A 22,714-nucleotide genomic window follows, 5' to 3' on the forward strand; every position below is an offset into this window, starting at 1 on the left:
TCCTAACTGTTTTAGCTTTTAGCTGATCAGTGGCGTGGCGAGTCAATAATGGGAATCGTGAATTTTATTAAATTGCCAATTTATCTCGTGTAATTGGCAATGACATGTATGTCAATCGAGGCATGGGTTAATCAATATTCAATATTCATTTATGTTTTTTTAAAGACCGATTGAGGAAGCTAGAAATTATATTTAAATGAAATCAATAAAACGAAAAAGAAGTCAACCAGAATTACAGATTTGTTGCTTCATTTAAAACAGATAACACAGCTCGAAATTTTATGTGGAGGGAGAAGGGGATGCATAGCGAAACAAAGTTATATTAGTATATAAGCAATAACAGATTTTTCTTAAATCTAATTTTAAATAAATAAATATTTATTGACAGAGAAATTTATTTTATAATAAATTTTTAAAAAAATCTAGTACAGAATACAATTTAAAGAATTTATGTAAAATAAATAAATTACATAACTAAATAGTATTTAGTAAGAATACAATAATAATAATGATAAAGTATAAAATATGTAATATATACATAATAATAGAAAATAATATATATATATTTATTTATATATGCAAAGTTTTGTAATATAATAATAGTGATAAAATATAAAATATATATACTATGCACATAAAAATAATTTATACAATTTATATATATTTATATACATTTATATATTTGCAAAGTTTTGTAATATAAAGTGAATTGCAAAATTTAATCATTTACGCATTATAAGAAAAATAAAATTTGAAATTTGAAACGTAAATAAAATGAGTTTACAAAAGCAAATGAAATTGCCATTTCATTTAATTGCAAAATAAAAAATTATAAAAATAAATGAAATACATCTCGTACAGTTTTATGGGCAATGTCTGAGCTCACACTGCCTGCCGCTGTCCAGCGACCTCAAACGAATCAACTTGCAGGGCAGATGAAAAACTACTACCAATGGGAAATATGAAATGCAGAGGCAGCATTAAGAGTTTTCACATTGGCATCGTCATGCATTGAAATCAGCAAAAGCCACTGCTGGCACGGCAACAGCAGCAGGAGTGGCAGCAGCAGCAGCAGCAGCGATGCTCAAACAGAGGCTGAGCAGATACAGCAGCAGCAAATGTACATATAGATGTGTACAATTCTATATCAGCATGGCATACTCATACTCACACATACACATGTACATTCACATATGCGCAATGTGCGTGTCTTGTTTGCCGGCACGCTTTTTATTTATTTGCTAATTAACGCGTTTCCTGTGCAGCCGCCGAAACTGTGAGACGAAGCGACGCGACGTCGACTTTTCAGTTGGCAACTTGTTGAAGGTCGCCATGGCATATATGTACATACATACACACATATTATGTACGTATGTATGTGCATGTGTATTACTCATGCCCACAATAGAGCACCCCGTTACCTGGCAACCGCAATTGGCGCTCGCATTAATAGACTATTAACAAGATACCCCCAGCCAGATTTGCACGTGCTCCGCATGTCGAGTACAGCAAAAGCGGAACCAAAAACCACTGGCCAATGAAAGTCAACTCCGTTTAGGACAGCAGCTGCCTTGATGGTTAATTAAGCCAGTGATAGACCGCAGACCTCATGCTCTACAGCTAACCACAAATTGATATTGACTACAATATAAATTTACAAAATAAATTGGGCAGTTGACGCTTTAAACTCATATAAATTGACTGCTGACATGAGAATCGATTTCGTAGAAAATTGCTTACATATGTTGTCTTTTGATGAATCTATTGTATGTATGTATCAATTACATTTTAATTGGGAAATATTAAAAGTGGAATACAATAAAAGAAACCCGAAAAACGAGACGATTTGATCATGAAACGTGATTAGGATGTAAATAAAAAATAATAAAAATAAAACAAATTCAGAGCAGCTCTGAAGCATAAATTCTAATTATCCAACTTCAAATTGATTTACAATTTTTATGTTGGATATAAACCACAATTAAATTAACAGAACATATATTTTATGTGTTAGTCATAATATGATGAAATAGGAATATTTTATAGCTACTTAATTTTTGTCCCGTTTCCATATATAATACTCATATACATTATACGCCATATAAAAAGCTGATTTGTTCAGTCTAGCAAATATCATTAGTGATATATAATTTTATGTGTAAAATTTAATAAAAATATAAGAAACATAAATCAATAAATAGAAATTTTGTCTCTAAATACTTTGTAAATCATTTAATATTAATATGAAGACAATCATGATTAATCTATATATAATTATTAATTACTGAAGCTGCAGAAAAAATTGCTTTTTAAAATATAATTATAAATTAACTAAGAATATGAGAAATAAAATTGTATTTATGCGAAACTGACTTCTTAGAAATTTGTTTTTTTTTTTTTTTAATCATTTATAATAATAGCAACTATATTTTAGTATTAAAATGGAATACAGCAATAAAAACTTGTTGATAAGTTTCAACATAAACATTAAAAAATGTTGTCAGATGAGTTTTAAACTCAAGTTTTTAACTCAAAGTCGAATATTTAATGTTGATTTTAGATATGAAACTAAGCTATTCACTAAAGATATATGTTTATCGAATCGAAACGGTCTCAAATGAAAATTTGCGACTATCATAGCAACTATAATTGAAGTAATATGCAACGATATGGCAATTCGAGAGCATAGCTAAGATGATTATATAATTGATATGCCCGATTATAGGCGTTTGCGAATGGTTTATGCGCATTTATGCGACTGTCTCGTATTCTCTGGCCGTCTTAGCACTACAATACAATACATACATGCATACATTAATACACATACATACATATGTATGTATGTATGCTTGTACGCTGGTTTCGCTCTAGGTATTTATAAATATGTATGCGCCTAGTCGGCAGTTTGTATGGTCACCGGATCGAATACTGAGCTTGCTGAGTTTGCGGTTTCCTCGACTCGCCGCCAACTCGCGCGACCACACAAATTGATATTCAATGTGAGATTTGAGTGGTGCCCGCGGCGCGGCGCGGCGCGGGTTGGATTGCGTGTGTGTGTGTGTGTTATCAGTGAGAAATTTCATTCATTCATGTAAGTCAAATTAGCTTGGCGGCTGCTCTGAATCGTTTAATAATTAAGTTTAATTTTAAACTGCTTAGAGCGCATTTCACGTGTTCACGAGTGACGCAATAAATGCTATGAATTGCGTATAGCTGGCCGCACCCCTGCCAGAGCCACTGCACTGGGCACCAGGTACTCAGCACTGTAAAAAAAACTGGCCAATGGGAGCTGGGCACGCCGCTTGCCCGAATGACCGCTTCGATCCGGAAATTTGAACGTTACGGTTCTCCCCGTCACGTGTGGCTCTGTTGCTGTGCGGTCTCAAATCGTTTTATTCTGTCAGCGAGACACGTGCGCCACGATTGCCCGATTTCGTTGGATCCCAAATTTCATTTTATTCCCGTTTTATTTTACATATACATATATATATATATATATATATATATATATATATTTTTTTTTTTTTTTGCAATAATTTTATCAGCAAACTGTCATAATATTGCTCCAGCAGAAATGGGAAAAAATTAAAAAATGAGTTACAATAATTTAAGAGCGCATTTAATTATATTAAAATATATTATTTATTATTTTATAAATATTTATTTATTTATATGGGACACTTTCTTTTTAATCAATTAACCATACACATCATAGTTTATATTATTATTTTTATTTATTTATGTAATGATATTAATTAAACTGGTTATTTTTATTGTTATATATGTATATTCATCTTTAATATATTTTAATTTATTTTATAAATATTATTATTATCTATAAATACCGGTTTAAACTGCTTTAATAATTTTTTTTTTTTTTCATTTGCTGAATTATTATAAATTTTTTTGCGGCACGCACACATATACATAGGTATTCATAAGAATACTATAGACATTATTCACAATTTGTGCAATCGCAACGTTCAGTTCCATTAAGTGTGCACCGAGATAACCTAGTCTCATAATTTACCCACATGAAGTCAGCGTTCTATTCTTTTCTTCCCCTTTCGCCCACAGGCATTTGTCGCAATGTTTCCAAATAAAATGCGCAAAAAGCCTTGGTAGTTGTGAAGATGGGTGATAACGAAATACCATGTAATCAGCGGATGGAGAGCTGATCGAGAGTGTATGAATCCATATGGGAATCTAATTTGACTCTATTTCTTTATTCATTAGAGATTAGAATAAATATATATAAAAATTAAGATATTAGTGAGCTTACAGTTTATATAAAATTAAGCTAGTTTAATATATTTATATTTATTAGAGATTATTATATTATATATAAGAGATTCGAAATTAATATAAAATGAAGATGAACTAAAGCGCTGGCATTCAATTATATAAATGTAACAATTTCATGGAGAGCTGAACCCTTGAAGTTAGCATAGAGTGATGATAGATTTGTATGACTCGAGCAAATTATAATATTTAAGATTTGGCATTCAATTATCAGCAATGATAAGTATTAACAAGTATATATCAAATATGTATATAATTGTAGCTTATTTCTCTATCATACCTATGTAACTATGCAATCACTCAATCCACCCCTTCTCAATCATTTCTACAGGGTATATCAACAACAGTAGCAATCAGTGCAGAACCAACAGAATCTGCGGCTAAATTCGCACGTTCCAAGAGTCCGTGACATCGTTCGCTGTCCCTTATATTTGACACTGTTGTCCAGTGTGGCTCAACACTCAGATCCAGATATACCAGACTCAACTCCAGCTTCTATATATGTATATGTTTGTATACGCTTTTTTTTTTTTTTGCTCTCGCTAAAAATGCCAAAAAGTCAACGGCGACACACACAGAGACCCATTTTTGTGGTTTGCCATGGTGTTTGTTAACGTTTTGATGTTTGCAGCGATTTAAAATGTTGTTTCACTGTTGCTATTGTATTGTTGTTGTTTGGCTTTGTTGTCATTGTTGTTGTTGTTGCTGTTGATTTGTTTACCTAACTGCCAGCAGCTGTCGGAGCGATTGTCTGTTATTGTAAGCGGCTTCATTGTTATGCCTTTAAAAGAATGACCACATGAGTGTACACATTTGTTCAGATTCGCATATGCAAACAGAGGCCAACCGACACACGTGCCAAATTTCACAGTCCACTTGAAAAGTTTATTTTGTAAATAAACAACATGGGGCGAACCATTAAATTAGCCATTTCGACTATATGCACAAAAGTTCATCAAAATGCACAGCAATTCTATTATTATTATTATTATTATTATTATATTTTTTTAATTCAACAGCAGAATGTGCTGAGGTCAGAGCATTGTTAAATTGATAAGAAATATCGCGTGACCAGATGAGTTTACGGTTAAGCTCAGTCGAATGTGTATTAAGTCTTCATGTGGGAGATTAAAGGCTAGCTATAAAGCTACACTAGACAACAAAACAAATAAAAATAACACAGACCAACACTTGATAATTTTGCATTATTTGAATAAGGTGTGCGCATAATCTGTTTAAACAAATGGAATATTTTATAAGCTGCTTGCCATTGATTTATAACACAAAATATTGACACTTTTGTGTAAATGACTGGGCGCTACTCTACGCTATAAGAAGAGCTCTACCTGACGGAAATTGTCGACAATGAGGTATACTAATCGAGTTAATGCCAGCCAGAAGAGAGGCGAGATTATGAGATGGCTCCTTGAGCCGAGAAATAAGTTCAATCTGTACAGCAACGCCACAATACAGAAAAGAATTTCAATAACATTCCATTTCTCATCTGAAAGTAAGCTTTCGAAATTTAGAACGGAGTAAATTTACTAATGGCTATCTGTCAAATTCATTAGCCGAAACTAAAACTTCGAAGGAATAGAAGACTCCAAAAGTGCCACCTTAAGGAATTCCCCTATTATATATGATAAAATGCCATAAATATTGTGAAACATAATTGTTTTCAATATATATGTAATGAATTTTGTGTACATAGCATCTCTGATTTGTTGCTCTATCCAGAGTAAAATATAATATGAATGAATAAAAATATATATATGTATATACAAAAATGTCGGACTGACTAACAGTACATAAAGCTATGGAATTCATGCATATTAAATTACTTTTATTTTATTAATTTTCTATATATGCTATAGCTTTGATTCGCAAAGTTTAGCTGACGTTTCGAATGATTACAGTTTATTTTAAATGTGTAATACCTCTTGTCACACGAGTTACAAATCCCTATATACATATATGTTTGTATATACATATATATTTATATATGCAGCTGTGGCCGGCCGACTGCAGACAGCATATACAGCAAACAGGCAATCAAGCAAACAAACACACAAACAAAAATATGCTCAAATTCTGGCAAATATTTGGCCAATTCCAAAAATATATGCAACACATTTTATTGAAGTTTCCTGCACTCAAGCGGCAGCTGCTTTACCATTGCAATGGCAGCGGGCAACCAAAAGTTATTAGTGGATGGCTCTTCCCAGCAGCTATATCTGTGTAAGTGTGTGTTTGATAGCAATTGCAATTAAATGCGTTAAAACAGCAGGCGGAGCAATTAATGTGGATGCGGATAGCAACATGAACACCGCTAGTTTCGTTTGCTTCATATGCTCTGGTCAGTCGATTAATAATGTTGCCAAAATCAATGTGTACGAATGACGCTATGTGTGCATGTGTGTGTGTACATAATTGCAACATATGAGCAAATAGCGGCCACACGCAATGCCCAGCGAGCCTTTGAAGGCCGAAACGTGCTCGAGAGCAGCAGTTGCAGCGCTCGTTGTCATCTTTAATTGCAATTTGCAAGCTGCGCCAAAAAGTAGGCAACAATTTTGTACTGTTATGTTGCGCTTAACACATTTACAGTGCCGACCAAAAAATATCACGCCAGACAATTTTAATTAGTTTCGCCAATGCCTCCTGTCCATCGAATTGAAAATCTGACAGCGCAGCGCCAAGTCACGCAGACATTGCTCTGGCATATTTGTGCTGCTGCTGCAGATGATAATGATGATAATGATGATGATGATGACGATGAGATGAACTGATGTCGCCATCAGCTGATTTTAAAGCCAGGTTAACAGGCAACAGCAGCAACAACAACTAGGAAGCTCTGCTCATTTTGGCAAACATATGAGAAGTGACGTCGCGACACCAACGTCGCCGTTGATTATTGTCAAACATTGACCGTCGAAGGGAACTAACAACATACATACATATGTACATATAGGGCAGAGCACACGGGGCTAGTTGATGTTGTTATTGTTTTTGGCCATTTGTGCTGTCGCTGTCATCCTGATTTTCAACAACAACGACTACTCAGTGGAAGTCAACATTAAGAAAATCAAATAGAAAACCCGAGAAACTATGAAGGCCAAACCAAGTCGATGCTCAAATACTGTATATTATTATTCATTTAAATATGTATGCGAAATTTGTATAGGCGAGCTCATAGAAATTCAATTTATGTCAGCTTTTATATTGAATTTATTTTAGTCAAATTACTTCAATTTAATTTATTTTAAATATATTTGTTTAAGCGAAGTAATTAGTTTCCAGTTTGACAATTTAATACTATCAATGAAAGTAAAAATTAAATTATTAAATGCAATTTTTGTTCATGCATTAAAATAAATAAACATGACAACAAAATTAGATTTTTAAAATATATTAAAATAATCTAATCATAATACCTAAACAAATTCAAAAATATATAAATACAAATTATCTATAATACTTTAAGCTCAATTTATGTTGAAAAATATATATTTTTGGGTTTTCTTTCAATTAATTTAGATACTCAAAGGTCGATTCACCTTATAATCGCTTCAATGTGTCCACAAAAAATGACACGCGGTCAGCTTTGGCTAATGCCAGACGCAGACGAAAATGCCCGACTGCTATAGAGATAGAGTGTAAACTGGGACTCAGACTCAGACAAGATGGTCAGGACATTTCCACTCCGGCTCGTAAAGTCAAACGATGCGAAGAAGCTGCTCGACATGCACACAATCATACACACACACACACACACACACACACACACACACACACACACACACACACAGTAACACATTGACACCTACACATGTGGCCTTATGTGACAGTTAGTAAAGAAGGCATTCGCCAAGAGCCAACAGCTGTCCCGATGCCCCTTTGCAAGCAACTGGGCGCTATCTACAAAATTTTTATCGCCAAAGCTCTCACTGCGGCTTTTATTTGTCAAACAAAGTATTTTTATTGGCTTTTTAGCAGCTCTACCGCCTGACAGTGGAACGACGAAGATATGTTGCGAGAGAGAGAGAGAGAGAGAGAGAGAGCGAGAGAGAGAGAGAGACTGGCAGAGAGTGAGGGAGCACGCGTGGTCGTTGAGCTTGGCGCGTGTTTGTTGTCTGCTAAATACTCGACACTTGGTATGTGATTGAAATAATGCCAGGCGATAATCCGTGTCTTATTAAAACAGCTCCGGCAAGCGTGTCAGCAAGCTCGGATTTGGGTCTGGCAGGTGCGCCCCGCCAGCATATGTTGCAGCTCCCATACACAACCGATATATGTATGTGCGTATGTATGCACACACCAAAGGCTGAGCAGACCCAAATTGACCAAAAAAAAAAAAAAAAAAAAAAAGTGAAATAAATAAAATAAAACCAAATGAAAATCAGTTGGCCTGACATTTTGACAGCCGTTCGAATCTCTTGCAACTTTTTCTTTTTGCATCATATTAATTGAACTGACTTATTCTGATGTATATTAAAAGATTTAAGATCAACATAAAATATGCTACTAAGACTATCAAATACTCTATTTGTTCATAAACTATATATGATTAAATTTCCTATACATTTAAATATTACTTTAATTGATCATCTGCACTTTATAAAGAATTTTACTCGAATAATTTTTTTTCCATATCTCCATTAATTTAAAAATAGTTTATTTGAAGAATTCAAATTAAAAATGTTGAATATTTGAACATGTATATAAATGATCTATTTCTAAATAAATATATATGTTTTTATATATGTTTTTTTTTTTTTAATATTTATATTTTGATGTATTGTAGAAAGATTATTTCTTTATATTTTCAGTTTATATAAATTCCCAAATTAATATTTATACATTCCTATAATTGTTATTTCTCACCTATTCCTTTAGTTACTTAATAAAGAAAAGAGAATAAAAATAAACCAAATAGAATTTATTACAAATATTTTCAATACGCTTTGCAAATCGTTCAGTAGCAATATTTACAAAAATCATGTAACAAACCTAATGAACCGTCTAATATGCTCGCATTGCCAATACTTTTGCTCCCCGTAAGATTTAGGAGACTTAAGTATTGATAAGGGTCGCCAAACAAGCCTATTAAACTATCAAACGCACCTATCAGCAGATGCGCAGCTGACCTTTAAATATACATGCGAAAATGTTAATAAGCCAGCCAGTTATCTTGCAAAGCCCATCACGGCTTTCAGCCCTTAGAATCCACCACCACAAACCGCCAAAAGAAAAAAAAAACTCTAATGCTAAGGCCTCAAAGGAGCATCATTAACGAATGTACAAAGCTGTTGCTGCTGATGGAGCTGCGGCTGTTGGCGGTATATCTCATATAAAATGCATAATGAAAACTTGCGTACTCAAAGCGAATCGTTGTCAAGTTTGGGCGAACTTTCGTTATGGCCACAAAATGTTGCCAGAGCCATGGAACATTACAAAGAATTTTGCTGGGAAGCCCACGACGGTATTGTGTGGATGGAGAAAACTCTGACAATGTTTGATATTAAAATGCGTTAACACACTGAAAGGCGCATTCGATTAAATCGCGTTTTACGCGCAAGAGTCGCCGAAGCAAACGCGGAAATCCAATCAGCTCTATTGGCGCAGCCAACAACAACAACGCCAAGAAGGAGGATCTGTGGGTGTAACACCCGAAAATTAGGTAAATTACCGCATGTGTCGGTTACCGGCTATGGGCACACACACACACACACAGAGTCACAGTCTGCACCACGAAATACTCACACTTGCTTTTTTAGTGTGTGTGTTTGTGTGTGTGGGCGTGGGCGTGAGTGTGTGCCAAAAACAATGCCGGCTAAACCACGACAGGCCGCAAATTTAGATGGCGCCGACAACCCGACAATGGCAGCAAGCAAGAAGTGAGGGATGAGGGCTGAGCGGTGGGGATTGCACCCTGAGTAAGGTGGCCCATTTTGGCCCTGTGCAAACAAATATCGCGGGCATAGCATTAAAATTTCGATTATCCAAAGCAAAATGGCAGCACAATTTAATGACTGATTTGTGTATTGTTTGCCAAATGGAATGCTTTAAATTTGCTCACATTTCCTGCTCAACAGCAACAACAACAGGAACAGCAACAGCCACAAATAGCGGACACAAAAAATGTGGGCGTCAAGTTTACTTTTCATTTGCGGGTTTGCCTTGTTTATATATATGTATATATACATACGTATATATATACATATATTTATATTGTATAATATGCCAGCGGCTATAAACTTAATTTGCTGATTACAAAGTAACCTCATCGTCATAATTTATGTACCTAGGTGATAAGGGACAAATGGGACACAGCTACTTGACCAACTCTTGGCTCTCACGCAATGCTCTACCTTTGAATAAAATTGAGTAGAATTTTGCATATGCAACAGAAAATATGCAGCCCAGCCTAAGGCTGACATTAACGAAAATATAACAATGACAATTAATTAAAATAAACAATTATTAATATACACATATTGATATTATTATAATAATATATTATTATATACATATGCATTGCAAATACTAATTAGTAAATTATTTGGAAAATTTAAATTTTCGCATTATTTGTATCTAAAAACAAACTTCACGAAGCAGTCGAAGTAGCCCTCGTGACTGAGACCAACGGTAATACAATAACAATCACAATGTCCAAAGAAAAAGAGAAAAAAAACCTGAAAAACTTCAAACTGACTAAGAGATACTCAGTGTTAACTAAAAGATAATCAAAATATGCTAAAAAAATAAGAAAAACAAAATTAAAAGTAAATATGAAAATAAAACATAGAGAATTAGAAAATAGAATATAAGTTTTGTTAATTTTGCAGAGCTTAAATATAAAGAAGAAATTTAACGAATTTTCTTTTTCACTTGGAGGATTCCTGGCAGGTGCATGTGTATTCATAACATTTACAATGTTTTATGTTAATTCATAAACTTAACTTATACTCTGCATATACCACATTAAACATGTTTACACTCACTTGAATACATTAAAGGGTATCACACAAACTGGGCAAGCCACATTTCACGCCCCTACTCAGAGGACTCTGCGGCATTTTCTTTGGCTCGCGGGCATGTGGCGGCAAAGGACAAGAGAGACAACTAATTACCCCGAAACGGGTCGCCTGTTTAGCTATTGTGAAGTCATGAGAGCATTTCACACACATAGGTCAACAGAAAAAAAAAAATATATATATAAATGTATATATATACACATATTATATATGAATATAAAAGAATAACCATGCGGCACACATGGATAGACGTTATGCATTTTAAAGTACCAAATTAGCGAGCAACCAAATATGATATACGGGGCATAGTACGAGCGTGTGTAAAATGTTCTAGTTTATGCGTTTATATGCAAGCAATTTGGCGTGTATGCACAACACTATTCCATACTATTCTATAGTTTACTATACTTTAACTCCCGCTCCATTACACTTTTCAATTAAAAAGCCAAAGCAATTTTGAAAAAATCGCACGCGCCATTTGTATTCTTGTGCTTTAAATGAGGGTATATGGGAACTCAGAGTTGTTTAGGCCAAAGACACTCTGTTCGTTTTCAAATGTTTCCTTCTTTTGTACTCAATATTTTTGTTATATATCAAATCGATTTGTTTATTTAAATTTTTCATCTATATATATAAAGAATAAAAGTATATTTCATAATATTATTTATATATTTTCGAAAAAATAAATAAAATGATTAAAATAAAAAATTTGTATATTAAGTTGAACAATTTAACTTTACAATATTTTTTGTAGCTTCTAAAGTATAAAAAGTTTTTTTTTTTTTTTTGTTTTTAAATAAATTATTTTTATTACTCAATAGTTTTCTTCCAAAGTTTTTGTTTTATTTAAAAAAAAAAAATTTTTTTTTACATATAAAAAGCTATATATTTATTCAATTTTTCCTTACATATAAATTAAAAAAAAAAAATACTTACTTTAATATAATAATCTTATGTATGTTCAAAAAAATAACTAAAATGATAAAAATAAAAAATATGAATTAAGTCTAACAATTCTAAACTATAAAAAATTTAATTTTAAATAAATTATTTTCTTTCCAAGCACTTTTGTTTTGTTTTGAATATTATATATACAATTTTAAATTTAAGCTTATAATTGACAGTTGTATGAAAATCAAACTAAATCAACATAAAAAATATATTTTATATTTGTCATATTTGATAATCCTTTCAGCCTTTCATTCATTCTTAGTTTATTATTTACATGTTTTTCGTATAAGCCTTGGCTTTTCGTAAACCACATTTGAGATTATTTTATATGTACGCTGCTCTTTCAATATTTATGTGTAACAACTTGTTAAGTGTATGTCGGATTCGATGTTTTGATATTAGTTTTAACTTTCTGCTTTGCCATTTATTTATTTACGCTAGCTCCCTGGCGACCCTTGGCTTCACCTGAACCTGTCCATTATCCCAGCTGGCGGTGCCTTTTTTTTATTTTTTTTATTTTAGATAAAAACGTAGCACTCGCCAACAGCAACAACAACAACAACGAGAATTACAAAAAAAAAAGTGAACAGCAACAACTGGCACTAAACTGCTAAAAAATGCAAGCGCAAATATTTGTTTCTTGCTTTGTTTGTTTGCTTGTTTGTAAAACTAATGAAATTTTTGCAATATTAGCCAACCGGCTGCTCACCCGCAAAAATACAACAAAAAACCAAAGAAAGCTTGACCCCGCAAAGACAACAAAAGCAAAGCGAAAAAAAAAATTAAAAGAAAATATAACAAAAGGCGGCCAAAAAATTAACGCCACCTTTGACAAAAAAAGAACGAAAACGGAAAAGGTATATATATATGTATATATATACAAAGAAATATATATGTATGTATATCTAAATGTATATACGTGAGCAACAAAGGCAGCAGAAGCCAAAAGACAAAGCCAGCGGCCGCACTCAGAGCTCCAGTCAGAGATTATTATGTCAAGTCACGTTTATGAGCGTAATTTCGACAAGGCGCCCGGCCACAGAGCAGCTGTAGCTGCATGGTAGATGTATGTATGTGTGTATGTTTGGGTGTATAGAACAAGAGAAGCCCCCAAGACCCACGTAACGGTGTCCGGATGCTGCTTATTAGGACGACATTGCAGCAGTTAAGTCACAGCCCGCGGCCAGTCAATAAACCGTTAAAAAACAACTTAAACGAGAGTTGAGGATATCTATATTTGGGCAGGCATTCTTAATCTACTACAAAGTATGCAGCATATGTCATGTGTAAGTAAATATATATGTCTATATATACATATCTGTACAGATTGATATATATATATAACTGTATATATCTAATGTATTTATAAGTAAATAGCATAGACCGTTATATACTAAAAATAGTTAGAGCCATTTGACAGTAGGTTTCATCTCCTTACATTTTGTTTATAATAACCATATTAGGGCTGGAAGTTGGATTAAGTGGAGATCATCTTATCGTATAATTATACACTTACATATATGCATATGTATTCAAATTATATTCAAACTATCCAGCAATATATAGACTTTAAAATTCCCAATAAAATTAGTTAGTAAGTAGATAGTAAATATATAGTAAGGAAGTCGTAACAAAACTTTTCTTGCAAAAGAAAATTGTTCACCGAAAAAAAAAAAAAATTAAGTAAACAGGAATAACTTAATCAGCAAAATTATAATTATCTCAGTTTAAAAAAAATGTAAGTATTCAAGGTAAAAAAGCATAATAAAATAAAATACAATATATGAAATCAAATAATTATAAAAAAATAAATCAAATATAAGCAAATTCGTTTATAAAGAAATAAGTTTTGTTTTAAAGTTTTACTGTATTATTATTGACCAACAATCAATATTTTGCAGATGCATCTAATTTTTAGCTCCTCTATAGTTCGATAAATTAGATAATAAATGATGCATGAATTCTGCCCTCTAAGCAAAACAAAAGAGATTAAGTTTTGAATCCATTTATTTGATTATTTCAGAACTCTATTGATTATTCGACTTAATTTAAGTATTTGTTTTCATAGGAGTTAATATATTGAAAGTTTCTTACATTAACGTTATAAATAAAAATAAACTCTTTTTAATGTTCCTTAAATTGCATATATTTGAATATATTTAGAATATCTTTAATATATTAATTTTCAATATATTACAATTCAAATCATTTCGTGGTCAACCACATTAGTGGCTTTGATCTGGAATGGTCTGTATATTTCTGGAGTAGTTTTGCGAACTAGTACCTCATATTTGGTCACCTCTCTTAGCGGCAAATTCTCATACTTGATACTGCACTTCCTTTGGCTTAGATACAGGGTGCCAATGAAAATTCCACCATCAGTTCGGGCACGGCAAACGTAGACGCGCTCGTTTTCAAAACTTGTGCCCACGGATACAGCGTTCCTCTCCAAGAATCCATCGAAGCTGCGCACCCAGTCATAGCTGACCGTCTCATTGGACACCAATAGCTCGTAGGAGGCGGCCTGACTTGCGAACGTGTCTGTGTTGAAGGTAGCGTATCCAGTTTCGGCCCTAACACGTGCTGGCAGAATCGAGCTCGAGTAAGCCAGGCGTCCCACGAAGTTTTCATAGCCGTATGAATCATAGCCGCCCAGGACGGCGTTTTCGGGGAAAGGCTTTGTCTTATCCGAGAGGACCCATCTATCCGTGTTGTCGTAGTCTCCGCACTGAATCGAGCCCAGCAACTGAGCAACAATGAGCGCACAGGCAAAGAGTTTCATTGAAGAATACATAGTAAATACTGATTGATAACAGATCGAAGACTGCTGTGCAGGTAGTACTTGCGCGGGTATCTTATATATGCTGCTAATCAGTTTTTCGCAAACTGGCTCTATGCTATAAGTGCCATAAATTGTTTATAATTTGGGGATTACTTTTTGGAACTAGGCAACGATAAGGCGAAAAGAACATTTGTTCCGAATACTTGTAAGACATTTTGACTAATCGTTTCTTTAGAATTTCACATGTCAAAAAATATACTAGTAGCCATGGCATGATAAAATAATAAAATCTATATTTACTACATAGTGGTAGAACTTTCCATGGAAGACAGAGAATTTGTTTAGTAAAATCATGTAATTAAATATAGTAGCTTAAATAATATATCTATCATAATATAAACTTTATACATTTCAACAAATATTTTCGGTTCTGAAATTAATCAATCTACACATGGAGCGCCATCCTCGTCCAGCGGACAGTAGATTAAACAAGTTTCTCGATTGAACTGCTTAAGTAAGGGCTATGTTTTAAGATTTTGCTATAATCCAATGCTATACTAATCTATGTATGTGCAGAACGTGACGATGTTCTATGACTTTGTTCTATATTTAGGTTCTACATTCTACATTTGCAATTTCTACATTTCACATTCGGCGTTCTATGATGTTGACTCTATGTTATAAGGATCTATGTTTTTCCATGTCTTGATTTCCATGTTTCAATTTCATAATTCCTTTGCAATACAAAGCTTTTCATCGCACTGCTTGCAACGACGTGCACTGCTTGCATGTGCTTTAAGCTTTCGCATTGCATCCTTGAAAAGACTTTAGCCGCAAGTTTCAGCAATGCGCCGCTCGAGCTCACATATAAAATATATAAGGACTTACAGCAAATATAAATGTTGCCCCAGAGAATGATGGGAAAGAACAAAAGACATTTGGCAGCAAATGCTTTGCATATGTCAAGCCAAGTCCAGAGCTCTACAGTATGCACCAGACCATGAACTACTTGCAATAAACAAAAATGGAATGCATAGCATGCACAAGAGGGCAGCGCCGGCATTTATTTTTTATTTATTAAACAATCTTAGCCAATGCGTCTTGACTCATAGCGTGTCCAGAAAAAACGAGGCACATCGAACAGCCCAAAGAAACAAAGCTCAAGCAGACTAATAATCGAACAGCCTAAACAGAGTTGAAAAATCGCACCGAAAGAAACTGAAAGCAAAGGCCGTTAGGTTTTTAATAGATTGTAGAAGAATCGAGATTGCAAAAAAATATATACATATATCATAATATCATTAAAGTTTACTGATTTAATGTGCACCTACCAATCAAATCGATCCAGCTATATATGAGGCTAGTTTTGTAGACCAGAATAACGCCCTTGTCATAGTAGAAATTGACGAAAATCGAACGATTATTGGATTCTGAATAGGAATTATCGCTGCCATTGCCCGCTTTCCATGGCAGAAAAACACTTTGGCGCATATTGGTTAGCAGCGTCAGAGACTTGCAGTTGTACAGGCAATCGCAGATGAGTCCAGCTTCCTTTTGGGCCACAAAGGACTTTTCGCCGGGCTGCTCAAAGTTCTGCAGGAGATGATTGTGGGCCGCCAGGCAGGGCAGATCCTTCAGCTTGCAGGCAGCATGATTCGAGGGCGGATAGAACAGATCCAGCGTGCAGTTGCAATAGCTCAGCATATAGTGCTGCTGGCATTCGGCCTGGCAATTCTCCAGCATATACTTGAAGCCCAACAGTGTGAGAAACTGTTTGCTATCCTGCTCGTAGTCCATCAGGCACTCCCGTTGATTGCTGTCCAGTGAATATGTGCCGCTGTCGTAGAAATGGTAGACAGCACTGAGGCCGATGTTGAGGTCCGCATAAGGGGGCACAGTCATGGGAAACCCGGTCCAAACACCTGGCTCCACCACATCCAGCTAAGCGAATATACGATAGGATTTTGTATGGATATTAGATCTGCTTCTAGTTATCTAGATTCCCTCGGCTATACGCACCACAAAACCCTTCGACTCCCCATTGGCCGGCGCATGCCTATCCGCATTCAGCATTAATCGAAAACTTATGCCCGTCCCCAAGCCCGTCTCTGCACTCGGTCGCTTCTCCAGCTCGTTGAACGCGAAGCAGGGACCTTGGGGCAGACGTCGTGGTCGGAAGAGTTCACAGCAATCCCGTGCTTTCGTATGCCAGCTGCACTCTCTAAACAATTCATCACAGCGCCAAGCCATATCAATCACGATCTGTGTGAAGTTCAGATGATTGAGCGTTTCTAGGGGCTCTCCCCGCAGACTCTCAAAGACATCCAGATGCGATGTCGTGACAGCATCAAATGCCGTTAGCGCTCTCTCCACCAAAGGCAGCTCTGCATCGCTGATGTTGTAGCTTTCTCTGATCTCCGGCAAACGGGACCAGTTCAGATGATTTTTGTTGCACACCAGAATCGCCGGAAAGGCAATGTTCACAATGGGCCAATGCGAATCATCGACGATCGTATGAAACTGTTTGCGCTGATGTCGCTCGGCCAGCAGATACGTAATATAGATGAGCACGATTAGGGCACATAGCAGCGCCAGGCTCCACAGCAAACTGAGCACCAGAACAGAGCAGTTGTTGTTGTCGTTGTTGTTGTAGGAGGGTAGATACCTAGGTCAATTCACTCACCGCATGCGTCGTCGCATTGTGGGCCAAAAGAGCTGATAGAAGCCATGAATATGCGAGCCAATCGAATAACGTCTGATCAGGTCTATCCAATCCGAATCATAGATCCACCTCGGCTGCTGCTGTTGCTGCTGTTGGTGCTTCCAGGCAGCTATCCGCGCTCGATTCCGTTTCACTTTCCTCACTTGGTTGATGAACATGTTGTGTTTGCAATGTCAGTAGGTCAAGTCTTTTATATTCTAGTTTTGGCCCATTCGAAACTAAAGCTGATTACTCTTCCCTTACAAGCAAGGGTCTAACAGCAGAGCCACAGTGTTTGAATACCCAGCTAGAGTTGGCTCTATCAATCTAGAGTTGACCTTAAGATTTCAGTTTCTTAAGTGATATGAAAAGAAGAATTTAGCTTCCTTTAAACTTTATTTATGCTGACTGCTCATAAATCCTTACTAAATAATATCTTAATATATAAAATGCCCTTTGCCGAATAGAGCATACGCAAATCTGTCTGTCTTTAGTTAACCAAATTTTTCGTTTATCTCTGTTTGCAAATCATTTGGCATTGATTGCAATCGATTGGGTTGACAAACAGTTTGTCCAATTAGCCAGACATATTGGCCATGTATATGAGTGCTGACATATATAGATAATACATTGATGCAAATCATGTCAGGTCTCTTGGGACCGCACAGCAATCGCTTTGTCTGACTTGACCTTTGTGTGTCGCCTTGTCGCAGAACAGGTTTAATAGGCGTTTAACACGTTAGTGGACACGACATTGCCAAGTATCTAATTATCCCAAAAGAACATTGCCGCACGCAGAGCTATAAAAGAGTCGAAATGCGCTTGCAACTGATTCAGTTGTTAACCAGCCATGACATTGGCATATTTACCGCCGGCGCGTTCGTTGCAAGTGCAGCCGCGCCGCAATGCAGTGCTCCGTCAGCTGGGCCAGGCCGCCTGGCAGCTGGCCATACGCTTCGGCAAGCGCACCACGATCCATGGACTGGACAAGCTGCTGGCAGCACAGGCCAGCCGCTCCGAACGCTTCGTCTGGCTGTGCACATTCGTTGCGGCATTTCTGGGCGCCGTCTATGTGTGCCTGATACTGTCGCAGCGCTACAACGATGGCAACTTTCAAACTGTTGTGGATAGCACGCGTTATCCGGTCTATCGTATTGCGTTTCCGGTCATCACCATATGCAATCACAATCGGCTCAATTGGCAGCGTTTGCCGCTGGCCAAGCAGCGTTTCATGGCCAATGTCAGCGATGTGGCGCAGCTGGAACTGTTTGAGCGCATCGTCAGTAGCTATGATGCCATGTCCTTTGGCCACTTTGAGTCGTTTGGGCAGCTACGCAACGAGCCCACGCACCAGCTGAGCCACATCAACTTCAGTCACGTCGTCGACTTCATGACCTGGAAATGCGATGAATTATTGACCGACTGCAAGTGGCGTAAATTCCCGCACGATTGCTGTGAGATCTTCTCCAAGCGGCGCAGCAAGAACGGCCTCTGCTGGGCCTTCAATTCACTGGAAACCGTCGAAGGCAAACGCATGCAACTGCTGGATCCCTTGTGGCCCTGGCGCACCGGTTCCGCCGGACCCATGAGCGCCTTGTTTGTGCGTGTGCTCATACAGCCGGACAAGCACTGGCCGGGCCGTGTTAATGAAAAGGCCATCGATGTCATGGTCACGGAACCCTATGTCTGGCACAAGGATCCATTTCGTATACCCGCCGACACGGAAACCACGCTCGAAATCGAGCCGACAATCTACTTTTACGACAACGAAACACGTTCCGTCAGCTCTGATCAGCGCCAATGTGTGTTTGATGTTAGTTTGCAATGTTTCCGGTTGGCCATGTTAATAATTGCACAGTACAATTCGATATGAAAGTGAAGAATATATACAATTGTAGGACTTGAATTGTAGGATATATCTATGTGGGACTCTTCTTTTATTAGCTTCGATCAAATTCTACACCAGCCGATTAGTTATTATGATACTGCTAGGCATGTTACGTAATTTATTATATATCCGATATATATCAAGAACTATAAGTCTTGGGATTTATGAATAAGGAAGACCAGCTGAGAGGAATGCTTAACCGACATAGATCTGAAACCGAGATGATGTTGATGCTGATGATAAGGGTAATAGGTAGAATGGTGATGTCAATGAGACTGATTTAATGATATATGCATAATGATAGTATATTGGAAATAGTGTTTATTCATAATGAACTTTAGATCTGACTGATAGGGCAAGTGACTAAAGTATAAAATATAAATTACTATACAAATTTCCTTGGTCTTTTAGGCTGGGAGTGTACGGTTGAGTAAATTAATTTCTTATGCTCTTTTTATATGTGAATAGTTGAATGTTCATGCGTATGCTAAAAGATGGGGATTAATTGATTTTGTTTGGTTGATTTGTCCGGAATTTTATCTATTGTTTTTTCGCATAATATCATCATATGATTTTTAGTTATTTATTCATTGATTGACACATTTTCTGAGATATAAAGCACCTTTTATAAATTCTGTGATGCTTTTATAATTATAATGATAATGAGATAACTATTTGTTAGCTATCTAAAAATTGCATTGCTATCTGTTTTATTCACTTAGAATTAAGTTTACTGTCTTTTAATTTATATAATTTGCTTTTTATACAATAATCTATTCCTACATATGCAGAAGCTATAATTATAAATCTAATGTTTCATTTAATGTTCACTTAGAACAAATTTAAGCTTCAACTGCTTTTCCAATTCAGTTCAAAAAACATTTTCTCTATTGCAACATTTAATTAAAATTGGAATAAAATCCTTTCCCATCCATATTCACTGCATTCTATATTTTTTATTTTTGTGGAATCAAAACCAAATTATTTGTATTTATTTATTTTATTATTTACATTATTTTGCACATAAAATCATATATATTCATATTATATTTATTTATTTATTTTTTATTTTTTTTTATTGATTCTCTACATTTTGGTTGCAGAACGAGCGAAATAGCCGCGACTTCAAGTCTTTGCTGGGCTATATTTACATGATTGAGAATTGTCAATCGGAGTGCCATCAGGAGTACTTGGTGCGCTACTGCAATTGCACAATGGACTTGCTTTTTCCGCCGGGTAAGCACGTTCGCCTTGACCGCACAGTCACACTTGAAATTCTGGTCCATTTGCAGGACAGTATCGCTCCTGTCGCGCCCAGGATTTGAATTGCCTGGCACAACACAATGGTGCGTAGCAAACATGGCAAACTTTTACTCTGGCAAGGGTCACTTCTAATTTCATACACACACACACACACACACACATACACACATTCATATACAGATAGGCTACTCTATTCGTATCAGCCGGGCGAAGAGCGTTACGTGCGCAGCAATTATGAGGGCATGGTCTGCAAATGCTTTCGCAACTGTTACTCGCTGAACTACATCAACGATGTGCGTCCGTCTTTTCTGCCGCCGGAAGTGCTTGGCAATTCATCATATGTGGACTTGGATGTGCACTTCCGCTTCGAGACCATGATGGTCTACCGCACCAGTTTGGTATTTGGCTGGGTCGACTTAATGGGTTAGTAAATGCCGGCGAAGTACAAGCACAAATATACACGGAATGAGTGAAACAAAAAATCGAAATGATTGAGTGACCCGTTGTAAATTTTTTAAATCTTTGATTTGGTTCTTTTTTTTATATTTTTTGTTCTTTTTTTGCCTTCTTTATAAGCAGCATTTTCTAATTTCTAATGAATTTAATTATCTATATAGCATTGACTACCAGCTTTTATTTTCTAATGAATTTTATTATCTACACATCGACGTAGGGGTTTTTATTTGTATTATTTTTGTTCTAGTGAATTTAGTTATTTATCGATCAAAATTAGTTAAACGCATCATAATTATATTATTTAATAGAAAAAATAATTATTAAATAATTATTTTAATGTTAATCTAAAATTAACTAAAGAGAAATAGAAAATTGAAACAAATTTGAAAAAATAAACATAATATAATAATAACAAAAATATGCTATAATAATAATTAATAAATAAATACACATATAAATATATGCAAATATAAAAAAAAAAATAATTAAATATATATTTTATTATATAATAATTATTTTAATGCTAATTTAAAATTAACTAAAGGTAAAATAAACTCATAAAAATCATCATATAAATAATATAATTTATTTTGCATTATATATACAAAAAAGTTTATTTTTATTATAGTACCTTTAAATTAATATATTAAATATTTATAAATGATATAAGCTACAATTTCAAAACAATATTTATATGCTTAAAAGCATTTGAAATAATTGCCAATAGCTTTCAGCTAATTCAAGTCAAATACGAGTGAGTTTAATTATTTGAATAAACCAATCAATTATTAATTTGTCTGCAATATATACATATACCCAATTCATGACTTGACATTGACATTACCTCAATCAATACATCTCTCATTCCATTTCGATTTCAGTTAGCTTTGGTGGCATTGCCGGCCTCTTTCTGGGCTGTTCGCTCATTAGCGGCATGGAGCTGGCCTATTTTCTGTGCATTGAGGTGCCCGCCTTTGGCATTCGGGAGCTGCGTCAGCGTTTGCTTGCCAGGCGACGCATGGATACGGCAGTCGCCACGCCCACAATAAATTTGCGACAAAATATGCCCATTCAGCTGGAGCAGTACATAATGCAGCTGAAGGTAGAGCAGGCGTCCCAGAAGCCAACATCTCAATTTCAGCGGTGGCAGCGTCAAACGTTTGCCCATAAACATGTTATTAGCAAATGAATAATGTACACAAATAAAATATATATTTGCGCTTTAACTGATGCGAACTCGAGGTCGGCCCAAGTGACTGCAAGCCACAGTCACAGCAACAGCCACAGCCACAGCTGGGAAACCCACAAACAAATTGTGCTCATTTTTCAGGCTC

General features: G+C 35.7%; 4 protein-coding genes across 4 annotated transcripts in view; 1 reads left to right on the forward strand and 3 right to left on the reverse strand.

The window, feature by feature from the left end:
- The window catches only part of slam (slow as molasses), a 78,367-nt gene that overhangs the window by 13,492 nt on the left and 42,161 nt on the right, over window positions 1-22,714 (reverse strand). The window lies entirely within an intron of this gene.
- Window positions 14,412-15,112, reverse strand: LOC115563842 (uncharacterized). Its single transcript, XM_030387403.2, has one exon. It carries the CDS (start codon window positions 15,082-15,084, stop codon window positions 14,491-14,493), a length of 594 nt encoding a protein of 197 aa, XP_030243263.1. The 5' UTR covers window positions 15,085-15,112; the 3' UTR covers window positions 14,412-14,490.
- On the reverse strand, window positions 15,931-17,952 carry ppk14 (pickpocket 14). The gene is made up of 4 exons (XM_089257027.1): window positions 17,864-17,952; window positions 17,092-17,743; window positions 16,404-17,013; window positions 15,931-16,290 (listed from the first exon to the last, which is right to left on the reverse strand). The coding sequence occupies exons 1-4, from the start codon at window positions 17,950-17,952 to the stop codon at window positions 16,160-16,162; spliced, it is 1,482 nt and encodes a 493-aa protein (XP_089113153.1). The 3' UTR covers window positions 15,931-16,159.
- On the forward strand, window positions 18,561-22,606 carry ppk7 (pickpocket 7). The gene is made up of 5 exons (XM_030387407.2): window positions 18,561-19,586; window positions 20,765-20,897; window positions 20,954-21,007; window positions 21,105-21,347; window positions 22,262-22,606. Exons 1-5 carry the CDS (start codon window positions 18,624-18,626, stop codon window positions 22,567-22,569), a joined length of 1,701 nt encoding a protein of 566 aa, XP_030243267.1. The 5' UTR covers window positions 18,561-18,623; the 3' UTR covers window positions 22,570-22,606.

The sequence above is a fragment of the Drosophila navojoa genome, chromosome 3 (genome assembly GCF_054131105.1).
Source record: "Drosophila navojoa isolate 15081-1374.11 chromosome 3, UAZ_NAV_1.0, whole genome shotgun sequence".
NCBI lineage: Eukaryota > Metazoa > Arthropoda > Insecta > Diptera > Drosophilidae > Drosophila > Drosophila navojoa.

What these genes read in the sequence shown, in the direction of transcription:
- ppk7 (XM_030387407.2), top strand. Translation starts at nt 18,624, where the DNA reads ATGACATTGGCATATTTACCGCCGGCGCGTTCGTTGCAAGTGCAGCCG. An exon ending in AGCGCCAATGTGTGTTTGAT is followed by an intron (nt 19,587 to 20,764) that starts GTTAGTTTGCAA and finishes TTTTGGTTGCAG; the next exon opens with AACGAGCGAAATAGCCGCGA. An exon ending in TGGCTGGGTCGACTTAATGG is followed by an intron (nt 21,348 to 22,261) that starts GTTAGTAAATGC and finishes TTTCGATTTCAG; the next exon opens with TTAGCTTTGGTGGCATTGCC.
- ppk14 (XM_089257027.1), bottom strand. Translation starts at nt 17,952, where the DNA reads ATGTTCATCAACCAAGTGAGGAAAGTGAAACGGAATCGAGCGCGGATA. An exon ending in CAGCAACAGCAGCAGCCGAG is followed by an intron (nt 17,744 to 17,863) that starts GTGGATCTATGA and finishes GTGAGTGAATTG; the next exon opens with ACCTAGGTATCTACCCTCCT. An exon ending in TAGCTGGATCGATTTGATTG is followed by an intron (nt 16,291 to 16,403) that starts GTAGGTGCACAT and finishes CTTTGCTTTCAG; the next exon opens with TTTCTTTCGGTGCGATTTTT.
- LOC115563842 (XM_030387403.2), bottom strand. Translation starts at nt 15,084, where the DNA reads ATGTATTCTTCAATGAAACTCTTTGCCTGTGCGCTCATTGTTGCTCAG.